This window comes from Guillardia theta (genome assembly GCF_000315625.1).
Source record: "Guillardia theta CCMP2712 unplaced genomic scaffold GUITHscaffold_124, whole genome shotgun sequence".
NCBI lineage: Eukaryota > Cryptophyceae > Pyrenomonadales > Geminigeraceae > Guillardia > Guillardia theta.
In genome coordinates this window covers 73506-91444 of record NW_005434550.1, presented here as the reverse complement: position 1 = coordinate 91444, position 17939 = coordinate 73506, and the positions used below count along the sequence as shown (strand labels likewise).

General features: G+C 46.5%; 6 protein-coding genes across 6 annotated transcripts; 3 read left to right on the top strand and 3 right to left on the bottom strand.

The window, feature by feature from the left end:
- Nucleotides 1-365: 365 nt before the first annotated feature.
- On the top strand, nucleotides 366-1663 carry GUITHDRAFT_118265 (hypothetical protein; the record flags this gene model as incomplete). The annotated part of the gene is made up of 9 exons (XM_005822481.1): nucleotides 366-512; nucleotides 567-635; nucleotides 691-747; nucleotides 796-873; nucleotides 922-990; nucleotides 1034-1105; nucleotides 1160-1201; nucleotides 1246-1495; nucleotides 1548-1663. 9 exons carry the CDS (start codon nucleotides 366-368, stop codon nucleotides 1661-1663), a joined length of 900 nt encoding a protein of 299 aa, XP_005822538.1.
- Nucleotides 1664-1699: 36 nt separating this feature from the next.
- On the bottom strand, nucleotides 1700-3268 carry GUITHDRAFT_155449 (hypothetical protein). The gene has a single exon (XM_005822480.1). The coding sequence runs from the start codon at nucleotides 3043-3045 to the stop codon at nucleotides 1813-1815; it is 1233 nt and encodes a 410-aa protein (XP_005822537.1). The 5' UTR covers nucleotides 3046-3268; the 3' UTR covers nucleotides 1700-1812.
- A 1755-nt stretch (nucleotides 3269-5023) lies between these two features.
- GUITHDRAFT_118263 (hypothetical protein) lies at nucleotides 5024-5989 on the top strand (the record flags this gene model as incomplete). Its single annotated transcript, XM_005822479.1, has 5 exons — nucleotides 5024-5098; nucleotides 5306-5614; nucleotides 5657-5731; nucleotides 5776-5866; nucleotides 5913-5989. 5 exons carry the CDS (start codon nucleotides 5024-5026, stop codon nucleotides 5987-5989), a joined length of 627 nt encoding a protein of 208 aa, XP_005822536.1.
- A 20-nt stretch (nucleotides 5990-6009) lies between these two features.
- Nucleotides 6010-7949, bottom strand: GUITHDRAFT_160194 (hypothetical protein). The gene is made up of 12 exons (XM_005822478.1): nucleotides 7879-7949; nucleotides 7691-7834; nucleotides 7546-7644; nucleotides 7205-7500; nucleotides 7034-7149; nucleotides 6858-6982; nucleotides 6712-6811; nucleotides 6595-6667; nucleotides 6477-6540; nucleotides 6360-6437; nucleotides 6169-6210; nucleotides 6010-6124 (listed from the first exon to the last, which is right to left on the bottom strand). The coding sequence occupies exons 1-12, from the start codon at nucleotides 7900-7902 to the stop codon at nucleotides 6044-6046; spliced, it is 1242 nt and encodes a 413-aa protein (XP_005822535.1). The 5' UTR covers nucleotides 7903-7949; the 3' UTR covers nucleotides 6010-6043.
- Nucleotides 7950-11943: 3994 nt separating this feature from the next.
- GUITHDRAFT_155446 (hypothetical protein) lies at nucleotides 11944-13986 on the top strand. Its single transcript, XM_005822477.1, has 16 exons — nucleotides 11944-11994; nucleotides 12060-12119; nucleotides 12167-12216; nucleotides 12262-12312; nucleotides 12361-12382; nucleotides 12443-12504; nucleotides 12557-12582; nucleotides 12631-12667; nucleotides 12717-12860; nucleotides 12908-12929; nucleotides 12978-13169; nucleotides 13223-13297; nucleotides 13346-13426; nucleotides 13477-13563; nucleotides 13617-13862; nucleotides 13907-13986. Exons 1-15 carry the CDS (start codon nucleotides 11956-11958, stop codon nucleotides 13791-13793), a joined length of 1125 nt encoding a protein of 374 aa, XP_005822534.1. The 5' UTR covers nucleotides 11944-11955; the 3' UTR covers nucleotides 13794-13862; nucleotides 13907-13986.
- Nucleotides 13987-14021: 35 nt separating this feature from the next.
- On the bottom strand, nucleotides 14022-16306 carry GUITHDRAFT_146384 (hypothetical protein; the record flags this gene model as incomplete). The annotated part of the gene is made up of 12 exons (XM_005822476.1): nucleotides 14022-14222; nucleotides 14265-14395; nucleotides 14445-14528; nucleotides 14586-14933; nucleotides 14997-15116; nucleotides 15168-15237; nucleotides 15290-15364; nucleotides 15555-15660; nucleotides 15936-15967; nucleotides 16021-16069; nucleotides 16159-16188; nucleotides 16245-16306. 12 exons carry the CDS (start codon nucleotides 16304-16306, stop codon nucleotides 14022-14024), a joined length of 1308 nt encoding a protein of 435 aa, XP_005822533.1.
- Between the last annotated feature and the right edge of the window lie 1633 nt (nucleotides 16307-17939).

Sequence of the window (17939 nt, the reverse complement as noted above, 5' to 3'; positions counted from 1 at the left end):
CTTCATGGCTCAGATGATGTCGCTCGCCTCCGCAGCAGCCGCTCCTCCCAACCTCCCTGAAGGAGCCAGGTCTAACCATCCTCCTCCTCCTCCATCTCAACCGCCTTGTCACCATCATGATCCTCGTCGGCGGCAGTGCTCTTCTTGCTTGTTTCGTACTTCTCGCGTCAGCGGTCGTTCTCACAGCATCCTCACTTTGCAGTTGCTCCTTCACAGCACCTTCCTCTCACACATCCAATACTGATGAATTTCTCTCGCATTGAGAACAGTGTACCTCCTTCTACTTTACTTTTGCCCATCTTGTTGCTTTCTACTTCCTCCTCGTCCTGATTCCTCGTCCCCCGAGATAGATACATTTCTTCACGATGCTGTGGTCAAAGATTGCAATGGCACCTCACTTCAGCTACATGTCCAGTGCACTTTCACTCACCCCCTCAGTCAGGCTCGAAGGATCTTACAAGACCTCAACCGGGTCGATCATCGATCGCTACATCGTGCCTCAGCGAGGAGTGGTAAGAGATGGCCTTGCTTCCACTTGTCGGCGGGGGTGATGAAAAGTCCGGTAGATTCCTGTGAGATCTGTCATCCCAGAGGTCCAGCAGTACCAGGTTCATGGAACTGCTACAGTACCTGAGGTGCGTTACCACGAGGAATATCCACCTCTGCAGCTTCTCAACAAGACTCTGGCAGGTGAAGCAAGTTCAAGTTCCGCGTCAAAGAATGGTGCAAGTGAAGGAGACTGTCATGGTGACAAGTCCGCATTGAGAGAAGCGCCTCTTGACTCCTGGTCTCAAGGTTCCCCAAACTCGGATCAAGATGGTTCCAGAAACCGTCATGACCACCCAACAAGTCACGACGCAGAAGCCCGTCCGAGTAACGCCGAAATGTTTTTGCAAGCAAATTCAAGTGACAATTCTGCAGACTGTCCAGACAATGCAGAGAACAGTGAACAAGGTGGTCGAGGGCCAGAAGATTGTTGAATCTCAGCAGGTCCGTCGCGGACCATACAGTCTTGGATGTGAAAGAAGAGTAGGTGCTGGAGTACGAGCGTCCAAAACTTATCCAAGGTCGCTTCTTGGGGGTGAAGCAAACTACGCCACAAGAGGTCAAGCGGGATGCAGCTCAAGTAATCAGATTGTGAATCAGTTTTGTCTTGCAGGTGGATCTCCGATGGACTACTGAGTATTACCAGCAAGAGTCGGTAAGGGGTGGCATGGTATTCTTGTTAAAATGCTGATGCAACAGCACCGCCAGCAAGCAGTGACGTCTTCGGTTCCTTCAGTGTCATACGTGCAATCACCGAGCCGGGTGCAGTATGTGACGAGGCCTGCAGTGACGCAGTACATGACACAGTCAACGATGCCCTATGGCATGGTGCAATCTGCTCCTTATGGGACGCAGCAACTCCTGGCCTCTTCCAGCCCTCCCATCGCTCAGAATGGTGATTACGGATTTCAGTACGGAAGTCAGATGCCATACCAACAGATGCCGGATGGTGAGCGAGCCTGAGTGATGCTATTGCTTTCATCTCACATCTGCTTTCACAGAGCACAGCGTGGGACCAGGCAGCAGCAGCATGTATGGAACTGTTCCCGGATACTCCAGCTTCGACAACAAGCCACCTGCTTTCCAATACACAGACGAGCACATTGCTGATGCATGAGCTGTGTCATTCTTCTGGCAGTCACATACGGTTGTTCCATGTAGCAGTTTTTACTGGTGATGCATTTACAAACATTGTGAGAGATGTACAACTGATTTTGGATTAAACTACTTATACAAAATTCCCTGCGATCTCTGGTTTGGATATTTTCAAGCACAAGATCCGATGTCACCGATTCCGTACTCCATGCACTTGATATCAGGATTCCACGAGAAAGGAACTTCTCCCTTCCAAGCCTTACGCCAATCGCAAGGAACAAGACGTACCCTTCTGAAGAGATGGTACAAGGTGTTGACCTTGGGGACTTCTGGGAACATTGCTTCGACCTCGGAGCGGAACTGAGCGCCACAGCCCGGCTTGATGTAAAAGCCGGTCCATCCAAGGAATCCCATCTTCTCATCAGCCGGATGCACGAACTGCAGAGGGGTGATGATCTCTCTCTGCATCGCCCTGTGAAGAAACAACAGGAGGCTCTCCTTCTGGCACTTGAGATTGAGAAAGGAACAAGTGCTCTTCTGCTCCGCAAACGAAGGATGGACATCCATGGTTCGGTTCACCTCGTATTCCTCTCTCATCCTTCGTACTTGTTCGTGCCAGTGAACCTGACCAGCCCTGGCTGTCTTCTGCATGTCAGGGTTTGAGCGAATGTGCTTTCCGCGGTTGGTCTCTAGCGCTCGTTGAGAGAACCGTTCTTCTGACTTGTCATCAGAGTCAGAGCACGACGAGCTCTCAGTGCTGTAGACAATCGCACTCTGTTCAGCACGTTGGGGCTGTTGCTCACGAATTTCCTCCTTAACTTCCGCCTTGACTGTGTCTTCGTTCTTCACTTCAGGTTTCGCTTCATCAGCATTCTTCTGGTTCGTCAGCTGATTCTGAACTGCGTAAGACCACGAAAGCAGTGCGTTGCCATCATTAGGAGACTCGAATCCGAGCTGCAGGAACCCTTGCGGCGTCTCGATCTTGATCTCCGTTACTTGGGCATCACCTTGATCACCAGTAGCCCAGTCAAGCTTGATGCGCTTTGACTCGCGTTCCATCTCATCCGATGCCAACATGCAGTCCAAGGACTCCACGTCCCACCCTGGCTGGTGAACGCCCTCGGCTGGTGACAGGGGGCGCTTCAACGATACAGCCTCGGACCAATCTGAGATCCAACAGGAGGTGATGACATTGAGAGTTTCGACCAAGACGGACGATTCATCAAGGCATGGATCCATCACGGGATTGCAAATGTCATTGCCATTTGCAAACCTCGGAGTGTTGAGGTTGCTTGACAGCCCAAGCAAGGAATCGCTGGGAGAGTCCAGATTGGAGCAAGGCAAAGGAAACATGTGTCCCTGAAGCAAGAGATCTTGCAAGTCCGATTCTTCACGCTTGAACATTCTGAGAGGCAGCAATCCAGGACAAAGGTTGAGTGGGGACAAAGACCAGGAGGACTAGGGAAAGTACAAAGGAAGGAAAGTGGTTGCGTGAAGGCACGAAAGACAGGGAACGAGGAGAAGACTGGAGGGCAAGAGGATGAGATAGGAGTGAGAAGAAGGAAGAGGAGGAGAAGAGGAGAGGAGAGGAGCAGAAGGGAGGAGTGGCGTGTACGGAAAGGGAAGACGGGATTTCAGTTGTTTCCTTTGCCTTCCCCTTGGCATTATATTGATGAGTCCCTCCACGTTTGTGGGGTGGGTATATGCCGGGGCGGGGTAGGGTATGAGTATAGTTTTCTTGCTCGTCCACAACCCACATGGGGTGGAGAATAATGAAGGCCAACTAGGGGTATATTTGAAGATGAAAAAGGGGGTACACACATATTTTTTTAAGATTGAAGAGGGTACTCAGAGTTAAGGGGAGGGGGACGCTGAAGTGTGCTGGGTCCCATTTGTCCAAGGTAGGGTCCAGGGTAGGGGGTAACAAATGCATCAATATTCTAAAAATAAAATTGCAAAGCGAAATTAATCTTCTTCGATAACACTATTTTGAAAAAGTTTCTTTTCGATAAAACAACAATGGAAAACACTATTTTTGAATTCCGGAAGTTTGATTGGTTTACCACACAAATGCACTAAATTGTACAGAATCGAAGGGTAGGGTAGGGTATACAAAAGTGGTGGTCTTCCCTTTCGCCCCACCTCTGTACCTCACTTTTCCATGAATTTACGTATAAATGATGGGGTCTCTATCTCAATGCGCAATCCGTCATAGGTGGGGTATTGTTGAGAGAAGGTAGGGTCAATCAAATGCAGTTTGTTTATAGGGGCGGAAGCTCTATTAATGGATGCATCAGTTGAGATAAGGTCAAGATCACGGTGGACACCTGTAGAACATCCTACCATCCATCTATCATGTGATCACCCCACCTTCCTGATCGAAAATTGTATCTCCACCCTACCCACTTTCATTTCGCTTACTACCCACCCTTGTAATAATGTGAAGTTCATCCACCGGACCAGATCCCCCAAATCTCATCTCTATTGACAGGGTTCTTGCTATCATCTACCCTCTTCAAGAGAGACATACACCCCTTGCAAATCTTGACAACCCACTGGTAAGCTTCCTCGAGATACGCTCCATGGTCTACGACCACCCCACCCTCATTCACAGTTGTCTGTTCGGGCGAAACGAACTGACTACCCCACCCCTCTGTTTTAACTTGGGCACAAAATTTATAACGGATCTCTCTCCTTAATCTGATCTTTCTCTTTTAATCCATTCAATATGTAGTATTAAACAGAATTTAAAGCTATTAATCTTTGTCTGGGTGTTTTTAATTCCTTTGCTGCTTGCCTCTAATCATCGCTAATCGCCACCTTTGCCCCTACCCTTCCCCCTACCCCTCTCTAGTGCCTTGAGGAGGTCCCCTCCTGATTCCTCGCCTCTCCCGGCTTCCATTCGCTTTCCACCATCTCATGTCCCCGACATTCGATCACCCCATTCACCCACTCCTTTTCCCGGCTCTTAACCCCCACCACTCCTTTTGTCGACCTCTACCCCTTCTTTCGAGCGCACCATCCTTGGGTTCTTTTTTTGCCTTTACGACCTACCGGCCTGTTAGGTGTCAGCTTATCTTGAGGACCCACCCTTAAGACTGTCGAATCTGGGGTTACTTCTTAATGACCACACATGGTTTCAATTTTGGATATCAATATTCACAACATTCGGTAAACATTGAAATATACAGACATCAGGCTGAAATTGATGCCAGAATTATCAGTTTGTTCGTCACCTTCTTTATCTGCTTTGTCCTGCCCTTTTCTTCTTATATGATATCTTGGTGAGGCGGGTTGGTATACATATGTGTCCATTCCACTTGAGTAATAAACGAGTTTCGCGCCCAACCTATCACATCGATTTGTGGAGCTTGGACGGGCAATGAAGCGCGTCATTTCGGGAGGAGGGCGTGATAGCAAGCGAGCGAGATTGAAGCAGAGCATGCGATCAAGAAAGGTGAAACACAAAAAATATCATCCTTCCTCTTGCATGTATCTCCTCTCGTCTCTCAACATTCCCCTCAAAACACGCACCTCAGATTCTTTGTCTCCCCATGTTTCCTTGATGCTTCTAGTTTCCCTTAGTGCGATTGTCCCTTCCCCTCCCTGGACTTGATTCGATAATTCATCCAAGTATGGAAACAGGGTCTGATGGAGATTTCAGTTGATAGAGGACGCGTACAGGAGGAACTTACCTGAGGGCATCGCGAGAACAGACAGCAAGCTTGAGCAGAAGCATGTTGAACTAGAGCTGCAAGATACGCTTGGAGACATGCTACCTTGGGCGTACATGCTGTTGGAGAGGAACATGAAGAGTCTGTATGAAGGCAGCTGGGGTTGGGACGAGGAGAAGAAGCGCGAGGAGCTTGTCTCTCGCAGAGCTAGGTTCGTGATCGCCTATCACGTCCAGGACAAAAGCAGGGATCCAATCGCCTTTGTCCATTACCGTTACGTACAAGAAGCTCGCGAGCCGGTAGCAGCTTGCAAGCCAACATGAGGTGACGGGGAACAACAGGTGGTGTACGTGTACGAGATACAGATCGACGCTCTCTTCCAGGGGCTCGGAATTGGGCGAGCCTTGATGACAACGGTGAGAAGTGCCTGCTTTAGTGCTCTCGTCAGCTCGTGGAGCAGGTGGAAAATATTTGCAAGGAGCGAGGGCTGGATGCCATTTGCCTGACAGTCTTCACTGAGAACGAGGGGGCGATGAGATTTTACAAACGACGTGCGCGGGCTTTGACGTCGCTTTTTACCCTGACACTCCATTGCAGTTGGTTTTGAACAAGACTGCGACTCTCCCAAAGATAGAACGTGGAAGATCATGTGCAAGAGAATGAACTCATCATGATGAAATGACTTCTTGTCTTGTCAGGCTAATTTTTCTTCACTCATCGTCAATCTGTCAGTTTCTCCCAAGAACATTCATCAGCAGTGATCGCATGACCCCAACGTCTTTGTCCGAATTCTTCGTCTCCTCGTCCGCCTGCAAGCCAGTCAGCACAACCTCACGAGGTGCAGGAGAACAACCTCTGCATAGAGCGCCTCGAACTGATCGAACTGCTCCCTTGCCTGCTCAACGTTATCGACATACCACAGACGACATTTCCATGATCATCGTCATCGCCAACGTCAAGCAACATCACGAAGAGCTCCTTCACTAACACTAGCACTACAAACAACAGCAGAAGCAGCATGTTCTATGTTTCTGTGACTCTCACCTTGTCCACCTGACCGTTGTTCACAAGCATTACAGCATAATTGAGGTGGAAAAGAAAGTCGCTATCCATCTCGATCGCCTGCTCCACTTCAGCTCTCACTAGTAAGGGGATCATCACCTTCTCGTATGCGGCACACGCATTGTCGTAGTCGTCCAGCCGTGACAGAGCGATCGCCAGCTGCCTGGAGGTGCAGCATGAAATGAGCGTTGGAGTCAGTGCTAGGAGGGAGAGGAACATGTAAGAAGAAGGGAAGTCCGGCTTGAGGTTGATGGAGGAGCTGAAATAGTGGAAGGCAGAAGCATATTGCTCTGCAGCTTCACATCAGATCTTGTCTTCTCCAAGGATACAGCACCTGTATGCAGGTGGACGAGACCCAAGTTGTATGAGATGATCCACTCGAAGGGGTCGAGGTAAAGTGCTTTCTTCAGGCACGCGATGGCAGCCACATGCCGCTGGAGGGAGAGGTGAAAACAAGCAGACGCACACACGGAGGCCAACCTGCTTGCCGAAGAAGCACATGCCGATGTTGTTCCACAGCTGTGCGGAGTTCGGGGTCTGAACAGCAGCAACACGATACTTCACGAGAGCGACGTCCATGTCGGAATGATCTTGTATGATCGATCCTGCATGGATGCATCAGGACAAGCACCGCAGGCGACAACTCTTGTCTTCACCGGCCGCAAGGATTGTCTTAGAGTTTCGAGGATCATGCGTCAGACTGTTCCCAAGGAAGTCGAAGGCACGGAAGTTTTCGCCAGTGCGGAGATAGAGAAGTCCGACGGTGGTCAACCTGTGTGAGTTGAAGCGAAAATCAGCACAAGTTACCAACTCATCCATCAACTAACAGCTCAGGGTTCTCCGGCGAAAATTCCAGCGCTTCCAGGTAAACATCGATAGCCTCCTGATATTTCTCCTCCTGCGTGAGGATCTGGCCAAGCTGAATGAAGGTGCAGTCGTGCCTCTGGATTGAGTTCGCTCGCATCAGTGCGTCCTTTGCGTCCTCGAGCCTCTTCAGTTGGCTCAGGCACATGCCCTTGTTGTGCCAGATCTCCCAGTCCTCCGTGAAGCCCAACCGGATCGCCTCGTCCAGCACTTCAGAAGCAGCCTTGTGTCTTCCGAGGAGAAACAAGGATCGGCTGATCTGAAAGAAGTGTCAAACAAGACCTGAGGATCATTGGAGAGCTGCCTGTTTGATCGTTTCTACATTCCTGGGATTGATCTGCCCTGCCTGTTGGAACAAAGAAAGCGACTCATGTATCTTTCCCTGATGTCTTGTTATCAAACCCTGATGGTAGATCAGAATCATAAGATGTAGATCGAAAAGTCACGACCTTGATAAACAAGGGATATTCAGCTAATTGATCCACTTTCTTGAGAGTATCGTCTATCAATTCCAAGCACTCATCATATTCCTTCCGAATATATAGCCAGTGAATCAGATAATTGCGCTTCTGACGTTGTTCTTTGGAAAACGTCTTGAATAATGATCAGATAGAAATCGCATGTGACTCTTGCTTACCTGCTTCTTCAAGACTGAAGCCATGAACAAATGTTAAACAGAATGAAATCAAGCCATTCTGATAAAGATCTGGAGATATGTTAGAGTTTTGACATCCTCGAGTTATGAGTTTATACAAAAGAGCAATCGACCAGGCTAAGTTCCAAATTCCTTGTAAGATCTTACATTTTTAGTAAGATCTTACAAGGAATTTGGAACTTAGCCTGGTCGATTGCTTACAAGGAATTCCAAATTCCTTGTAAGATCTCCTATGCACCGAATCCGGTGCATAGGAGATTACATCTACTTCTCACTGCCCTTCTTTTGATCCAGTTCGATTCATGGCAACCAAAAGCAAAAGATCAGATGAGGGTCCTTTTTGTGGCTCAATCTGATCATTCTAGACATGATGCTCTTTCATCCCTTTCCTCGACACCGTCATACTCCCTGCACTACTTCTATGCTTCATCCTATTCACTATCTCCGACTCTGACTTCTGTTGCTGCTTTCCCTCCCTCCCTCCCTCTCCCTCTCCCTCTAAGTCAGCTGTAAGTTAGAGCATGCTGCTTCGTGGCCTGTGACTGCAGCCATGAGTCGGGACGACAACATTTTCTTGAATCCGTCGCAGCCGTTACATAGCAACTGAAAGTCGTTGAACTATCCCGGGACAAACAGTGCGGCGGCCGGGCGGTAGTGGCCGGCCGGGCGGCCAGGGATGGCCGCGGCGCCGGGGCCACTCAGCCGGCATGTGGCTGGCCCCGGCTGTCGGACCATGACCGTAACCGTACTGAGCCACGGCAGTGACGTTGCCCACCGCCACAAGTCACTCACTGAGAGTCAGTAGTAGCCGGCTCGAAGGCCTCAAAATTGAGAGAACACTTGTGGTCTTTATCATAGTATGAAAATCGATTCAGAGGCAACAAGTGCCATCGCAGTAGGATCGCCACCTCGTCAAGTAGAGTCGCTTCATGCACGGGCCGCGAGAGGTTGAAGCGAATTCAACCAGCGCCAGACTGAAGTAAAATCGCAAAAGAAGAGACTGCCTCCTCCACTTGCTGAAGAACTGGTTCAAGAAGAGTTCAAGGTTGTCAGAGATTTGCATACAAGAGATGGAATGACATATCAGAATCCGCTTATCACATTCCATCAACGAGATCGTCTGATTTGCTAGAAGGCTGTTGGAATTCGTGCTTTTTGTCCTCCACTCTGAAAATCTTCTCCGTGTCGAATTGCGAGATATCCTTCGTTCAAACGTGTTGAAAACTTTCTTCATTTTGGTCAACCATTTCCATCTCTCCAAACATATCATTCTGTATCGCATGATGCAATGCTGCTCGAACAGAAAGGAATTCAAGACACTCTGAAACTTCGTGCCATGCACAAGCGGATGCGCTTTGAAGCGAGATTGTGACCTCGAATTATTTTTGAAAAACTCCATTTTCTTCCTCATCGCATGGAAATGTTTCCATGTTTGCAAGAATCCTACAAGACAGCTTCTCTTTTGCCGCACAAAGTCTCTCCATTTTGAGATAATGTTTTTGTTGGTGATGATGGTCCATTTCACTTTGAGGAAGGCACATCCAAAGACAACTGGAATGTGACTTCTGGCCAACATCATGCTTTCAAACCTCACATATGTCAAGAGGGATAAACTAATTCTCTCTTCAAATGACTTTGACTCTTCAACCCATGACGAAAAGTAAATTCGTTTCCTTCTGTGATCGAATCTTCGGGATAGTGATTCACTTGCCTTCATGGAGATATCTTCACTCTTTTGTGATTCGGAAACAATCTGCCTTTGAAGCTTCAAGATTGCTAGATTTTGAAGTGTTTGATTAAGCTGAAACCTTCGAAAAAGAGTATGTACATGTTGATGTTTCCAAATCAAAACAGAACGTCGTTTCAGTCTCTTGAGTTTTTTGGTATGAAACTGTCTCATGATAGTCGATCGTGTAGACGAAAGTTTCGACCTTTGAAACCAAGTTGAAAGCCATCTTCTCGTGGATAACCTGAGTAGCGTGATGCGAATCTTCTTCAATAATTTACCGAGAAGTGAACAATATTCCCAATGTCGAACGCAGTTCCGTACTGAATACAAATCATGAGCTTGATGAATGTGTCTCTCTTTCGTCATTAGCAGGATTGTATCACAAATACGTTCACGCCATCTCAACCACACCAATCGAATCGTCCTTCTTGTTTTGAATGCAACTATTCTTTTCATTCTCTCAGAATGATCTCTTTGAAACCACAAGCACTCCTGCCAACGTCTCATTGAATCACGTATCATCTGACGGTCGCTCATCCCTCCAAGCACTAAGGATTTCATATGCAGACTTTTTCTGTAGTGCAATCCACCAGTCCAATTCGACCACGAAGCAAGCAAGATATGATATGACACCGCAACCCGGGTTTTCTTCGCTTGCTTTCTGTTGCTGCAGGATCGGTTGGCTTTTTGTCGCCAAAGATCAAATATATTTTCAATGACATGTGTCTTGGTTGCCTGGTGTAAAAGTCTGATAATCCGAGTACATACATCTGCCCTCTTTGTTGTAAGAAACTCAATTGTCGATACCAAGTCAATTTCATGTACAATTCCTCTGCAGAAACTCCAATGTCTAAAGTAAACTGATCGAGACATGTAACGCTTGCGTTCTGCAAATGAATCAATTTTCTTCCTGAGATTGCACTGATGAGCTGACTGAATTCTCCATTCCGTAAAAAATTTGTTGTTGAAACGAAAGTAGTCCATCAATAATGAATCAAATTCTTCTTCTTTGTGCTTCATGGATGTAAAAGCTTGTTTTATCCGAAAATAAGATCGCCTGTTGTCAAACCATGCTACAATCCTCCTTTGTCGACATCTCTTTCTGGTATTGATGAGCCATTCGGTCATCATCCTGAAGAGGGAGTGTTTCTGCCTCACCGGCAGGCATTTAGTGGCATGCTCTTCTCCTTTAAAACATGGAGTTTCCATCGACGACCCATGCCAGCAAGAGATCGCGTAGTGCGATAGACTGATTTCAATCCTCCTTTTCATTCTTTTGATTCCTTTTGAAAGCATTGATTGTCTCGCCGAAACCTCTGACCAGACAATCAAATATTTGCTTTGCAACAAATGCAAGACTTTTCTTCGGAACTGCATTCGAAGATTCATTTCGCAAATGATTGCTGAAATCTCACCTTCTGAGCAATCTTGGACGTCCGAGCCCTTGCACTGCAATACATGTTCCAATCGAAAAACGTTGGGCAAACGATTCTCGGGATTGCTGTCTTTAAATAAATCCAATCTCTCCACACGATATCTTGGATTTTCTGGCATAAATCTCATTGAGACGCGAGGAAAACACCGTACAATCACCTTTTGCCTTCCTAATTGATAGCAATCGCTAGATTCAGATCTTTCCTTTTCTTCTAATTGCCTCTTCAGATCTTCATTTTGTGCTTTGAGTCTTGCGAGCGTCTCCTCAGTTACCTGATTTAGTAAAAGCAAACTATAAGACGAGATGCGATCATCGATCGTCGGAAACATTCTACCTTGGCATATTGCCTTTGCTGTGAAATAAACTCTTCCAACTTCCTCCTTAGCATCTCTTCGACAGTTTGTATCGCCATGACCTGCACCTCAACAGCTTCTAGAAGCATGGCGTGCAATCACGCGCAATGGATGCAGATCTCTCGCCTGGGGAACCGTTAACTTCGGGTATCCTCTGCCATCTGTCGAGGCGGCATGGGATGGAGGAAAAGGGGGAGGAGAGCAAGAGACACGAGTAAAGCAGGAACTGAGGCAAGAAGAGCTCCAAGACAGGAGTTCCCAGCAGACGGAGCAGCAAGTGACTCAAGGATGGCTAGTCGAGCAGCGGGATAGCGGATTGCAGGAAGCCAGGGATGCACCCAGCGGGGAAGCCAGGGGTGGAGCAAGGGGTGGAGCAAGGGTAGTGGAGCAGGGTGGGTAGTGGGTCTGGCAGAGGCTGAGACCAGGGGTGGATGAACGTGGGTATGTGGAGGCATGTGGGGTAGACTAGGTTGAGGGGGATGAGGGGCACCGCTGGCAGTGACGGAGCCTACCACAAAGTGACTATGCTTCGATTACGTCGAATGATTCCCAGAGAACAGCGATTCATCGCCGACTCGCAGGTCGATCTTCTACCTTCCTCCCTTGCCTCTCATCTCAGTGGAGCATGATGAACATGATTCATCAGATTCTTTCCGAGTTCATCCCTTCCAAACACTTCAAGTATCGGCCGAATTGTTACGGACAAGTACAACTTTCATCTTTGTTGTGACAGAATGCTGAAAAACTTCACAGGATACAACATCAATGGCAGAATGCAAGAGGAGCGAAATTGGACAAAAAGCGTATGAGCGAAGGTTTGAAGTTCAGTAACGGAAAAGGTGCATCAGGTACTGGGAATTTATCAAAGCGCTTGAAAAAGTAGATCAAGTGGAGAAGGGGTAAGTCAGATCAAGTCGATGAGCATGCAATAGTTGATGTCTATACAGCTGGAATGAAGTTGCTTTGGAGGTGCAGAAATGTTCTTGCGTGACAAAACGTCTTACTATTGCGACGTGTCCATGGTCTCAGAGTTGCGAGGACGAACCTCTGGTCTCGAGATATGTCGAAAGACTGAGGGAGCGAGCAGAAAGGAATGACCTGTAAAGCGATTAATATTCGTTTGATTGTAACTATCATCTGCAGATCTGCTGATAACGTCATACTGAAAGGTGAACAAGAGGCTGGAGCTGTCGTCAACAATCAAACTCTTGCTCCAGGGCTCGATCGTCCAGCCATTCGATTTGGAACATTCAAGTACGAGTTTCACATGAGCTGGCATGGTTGAGATGTTCAAGGCACACAGATACTTGACAAGCAAACGAGAAGAGCATTTTGACTCCTCAGCTACCGTCATGTCCTGCGCCACTCTTGCGTTGTACGCGTACAACATCTGGAGTCAATACACCGGAATTTTGAGGATCACCGATGACAACATGATAAAGAATAGGTGAAGTAGCTCGATAGCCACTGCCTTCACAGCTGAAACAGTTGCAGGTGGATTGACATCAATCTGCTGGTCTGTCTGGATGTGGGCTTCTTGTCACGACTGAAGTGATGTGGATAGGACTTGCTATGGTTGTACTTTTGCTGGAAGGAATGCTTCTTGCTATCTGTACCGGTCTCTCTAGTGATAATTGGAGTCCTCCTTGCTTTCGTTACAGCAGCATTGTCTCCTGCCGTGATAATAGCAAAACATATGTATAAGAATGTAAATTGGAACACAATCTTGCTCTCGCATGTTATTCCAGCGATCCAGGTTGATAAAAAAATCTCACATGTATGCATATGGGTCAAGTGACATGGATGCAGGATATACTGTATCTGACAGCTTTTTCTGTTTTGAACCTGTCTACCTCCTGGAGAATGATAGTAATTGCCGTCCAGGTATGAACAAAGATATGCCATATTGAAATTTACAGAGCCTTTATCCAGATTTTCCAGAAGTCAGTAAATCCAAGTTTGAAGGATTTTAGTGTGGTGTTGACCACCATCTCAAATTTGATATTCGACATGGTATTTGTTTTTATCTCGGTCCTCCTTGTTTCATCGGTCGCGTTTGTTAGGTTATTGTGATGCTCCTGGAACAGCAAGACAAACCATCGGCGAGCGGGCAATTGCCATCTATCCTCATCAGTATGGGGAGATTGCTGGTGTGGAGTAGATTCAGATTGAAATCTTTTGTATCTAACAATCGTCTTCTCAGATCGTCTTGAATTCCCAACACATGGTTTTAGATGATATTTGTGACGTGCTTAGAGATATCAACGAGAATCGCCTAAACAAGTTTGAATTGGCTTTGAGCCTCGTTAAGCTGCAAGAACGTCTCCTCGATGATGATATTCAGTATGCCGAAAAACATTTATCGCAAGCGATTCAGTGATAGCAAACATTCAGATACAACTTCGTGGAACACTTTTACACAGGAACCAATGTGCCTTTCATTCCTGATGTATGAATTCTACTCATAACGCTTCATCTGATTTTGAAATGCAGACTGATAATGTAGATAGAAACAGACTAGAAGTGAAGTCAGAATAGAAACAGGGTGGAGTAAATACATTCTTGTGGTCGTTACCTCCTTTTATTATCAAACTTACTCTCCACAATCTCACGTCATGAACGTCAATGATTCTTCAGGATTCAAGCTTCTTCCCTTCATTTTCTCTGTCTCATGTTTGACTTGAGAAGTCTCTTCGAACGTTTTGCGAATTTCGTTTTCAATGCCTTGATTGATTGAGCTGTTCACGCTCTGAGAATCTCTGTAAAGCTCGTCTGAAGCTCCATTTGATGACATGTTGACTTTTTTCAGCTGGAAAGACGTCAGGTTCATAGAGTCTTGTAAGGGCATCACCTGGGAGAGAAGGTTCAAGAGGGAGTGACCTGGTGAACTGCCTGAGCTAAAGTTGTTCTCATCTGATGAACCATCTGAGTCCATGAACAGAATTTTGTCGCCCGTTGTGAACTCAAGGCTGAAGAAGATTGCTACCAATGCGAGTGACTTTCATACAGAAGAAGAGCTCCACGCAACTACCTCTTCGAGTGACTGGAAGTTGCTTGAGAGTATTCGAGACTTCTTCTTTCTTCATGCGCAGTCGTCGAATAGTCGTTTCAAATTCTGTGCAGCAAGGTTAGTCTATCACTTGGTATTCTCCACCATGAGGACTAGAACGACCTGCTTCCATCTGCAAGAGGGACTTCATTGCTAACCTACACTTGATGGTGAATGGTTCCCTGCCATTCTCGCATTCCAATAATTCGAGTTCAAAGTTCATGAAATTGAAAGCTTTCATAATGTCGTTGAAGAGAGCGTTTTGAAAATTCATTCCTTGTAGTTCGACGTACTGCACACTCTCCATGAGGATGATACAAACCTCTCCCAAGGTCAAGGGGGCTGAATTCTCATCTTGAGGATTATTTGCATTCCTTTGACCACCATCTTCGTACTCATTTTCACGCTGCATCTGCTTCCTTGATTGTACATACGCTTCATTCGTGTATCTCTGGGGAATTCCAATGTAATCTGATTGTGCAACATCTGATTTTGAAAACCATCATTGCAGAAATGACGAGTGTCTTGGTATACCTGAGTTTTCATTGGAGTACAAATATAAATTGCTATTCGTCATAGACAATGGAATTGTTGCAAAGAACGATCCCTCATCATTCCTGAGTTCCAAAGTAACAAAATTCCGATCTGGCTCATCTTCAAGCACAATCATCATATAATCACAAAACTGAGCTGATTATCGCATACCTTTAAAGCTTTTTACGATTTCAGGAATTTTCATATCTTCGACAGGTTTGCTGTTAATTGAAATGATTTGCTGCAAGACAAATTAAAAGACTGGAAAATGATCACTGAGATGAGTTTCTTACATCCTTTGCCTTGATGCGGGTAAGTGTCGATGCAGGTGATCCTGGAAGGACTGAAATGACTCGAATCGCACCAATCTGTAAGTAAAGTCAAATTTGCCGACGAATGAGAGAAACTACGGTGGAAAAGTCTAAAATCAGGCCAGTCTGCAAAATCTTTGATGTTTCTAACTTTGTCTCCTCGCCATGCTTACGAACTTCCCAAGCCTGAATCAATTGCAAGTTTTGCATCATTTGACTTTTGAAGAAAAGAGCGAAAAGGTTGAACCTCTTGTTCAAGCTTTCCATTGCTCTTGCTTGTCTTGCTAGTTGCATCAAGTTGGTTGGCTGTGTACTGGTATGAAGCCAAATTTTGCACACTAATCTCGTCTTTTCTGAGCAAACGAGGTGCAGGAACACGTTTCAGAAGGGCAGGGGCAGGGGCAGGGGCAGGGGCAGGGGCAGGGGCAGGTGCTTGAGGTCGGAAGGGAGGTGGATGCCAAGCCATCTCAGACGAGTTGAGATATCGCGTCCGATTGCTTTCAAGCATACTGCTGTCAAAGGAGCTCCTGGTGTTCTGCTCCCTCAAATCCGGAAGAAATTCGAACGAGCTGCGGTTTGATTGCGTCTGCAGGGTGTGAGGCTGTCGCACTCAGACAAGACAACTCACCCCAGAAACAATGTTGTTGGATGCGCTGAAGACTGCAAGGACGTTCATCACCTCGCTGAAACATCCCGTCTCCTGACACGCTCACCGTAATGATTGCGAGGGCTGACAAGCACGTTGCTTGCATGATAGCGAGGCTGTGAATATTCATAGGTCACGTCTTGTCGACGAGGAGAGCTGCAGAAAGCGAATGTTAGAAAACAGACGAGCATTGAAAGAGTCTTACTACATGACAGGCTGCACCATGACTGCATTTCTGAAAGGAAAGTATGATGAGTTCAAAGTCATCAGTGTTTCAGAGAGAAAGTTTACCTTGCATTTGGCATGTGCGAGAAGCTGGTGTTCTTCAAGTTGATCTGATTGTAGGAGTACATGCTTGCAAAAAGGCAGGCTAGCAGATCTGAGTCAGACACTTGCAAACAAACGCTGGCAGGAAAACATTTTAAAGAAACAGCAAGGAATGCTCAGAGCTCGATCCTCTTTGTCCTCAAGCTGTCTCAAGTCGCCGATCTATCCCTCTGAGCAAGGGAGGCCTACACATATCTCCTGCTCCTCTTCTTGCCAGCATTCCTTCACGCGCGCATGGCTGCACGGACCGATGCCGGCACATGAATGCCCGTTGCGAGCCCTCGGAGGCAGGGGGCCTCGGCAGGGCGAGTGACCCGCGCGGAAACGCCGTGCTGCCATGGACACGAATGTTTAATAGGTACTCCTAGTAAATACTTCTGTCCCCGAAAGTCTTTAGAGTCAACTCTGAGGCGATCTCGATTGCGATGTCTTGATACCACTCGATAGGTTGAGGCAACGGCAGGACCTGCAACGATAACAATGGCTTCGATGGCTGCGATGGCTGCCATGGCTATCGTCAGCAGCGGTGGCATGCAAAGAAGCGAAGGAGATTACACGGCTTGAGAGCCCTTAGGCTCTGAAGATACTTGAAGCAATAAGATCGCCGGCTTGAAGGGAGGGGAGCGCAAGACAGCATGGCGAGCATGAAAGGTGTTTTCTCCAACGTGGAGCAATGGGGTTTCAGAGCACAGAACGAGCTTGCCATCAAGGACCTTCATTTCCAGCCTGTGATCAGCAAGTTGCAATCTATCTCTGAAGAATATGAGAAATTGAAATCTGACCATGAACGTCAGATGTTCGAGCAACTTGTTGGCCAGAAGAATGAAACTCAGAAGAACATTCTCAGCGCAGATGCAAATAAACGACAGTGTATCAAGTACCTGTCTGACTTCTTGGACATTTTTGAAGGGATAGTACGTGACGGAATACAAACAAGAAGAGATGCAGAGAAAAAATTCGCACAGAATCTATTAGAAACAATGCGTTCCGAGATGGATCATATTCTCTATGAAATGAGAATTGATGATAAAAGAAAACTCAACTTTGAGAGAGAAGAAAACAGAAAGAAACTGGAGGTTTGCAGAACAGCCATGGAAATGGATGTTGCAGCCAAAATGCTTCAACTTAAATCCGGCCTTGAAAGAAAGGTGTGTCTGGTCGACCTGTTGATGTTAAACAACTCACTATGATCTTTCTAGAATGTTGAAGAAATGGAGGCCATGAAGAATAAAATTGCCGAACTTCAGAGTGCATCAGATCGCGAGACACAAAGCCTGAAATTCAAGTTGAAAGAGGCAGATGAGAAAATCAAATTCTGCCTCATGGATAAAAAGATGTCTTTGTCAAAAATGGAAACAGAGATTGAAGATCTCAAATCGCAGATGAAAGAGCTGAAAGTAGAGAAGACAAATCTATTGAAACAAAAGCGGTCGACAGAGAGGTCGTTGAAGTCCCTGCAGGATGATAATAAGATTCTGAAGGAAGAATTGCAAACCCTTGAAGAGAAGCATGAGACTGAATTGGAAACTTACATGAACGATTTGAAGACAAGGGAGGATGAAATTGATGCTGAGCGAGAAAAATTGAAAGAAAAATCGAAATCCATGACAAAAGTAATGGAAAATTTAAGAAATGAACTCATTGAAATTACACAAGAAA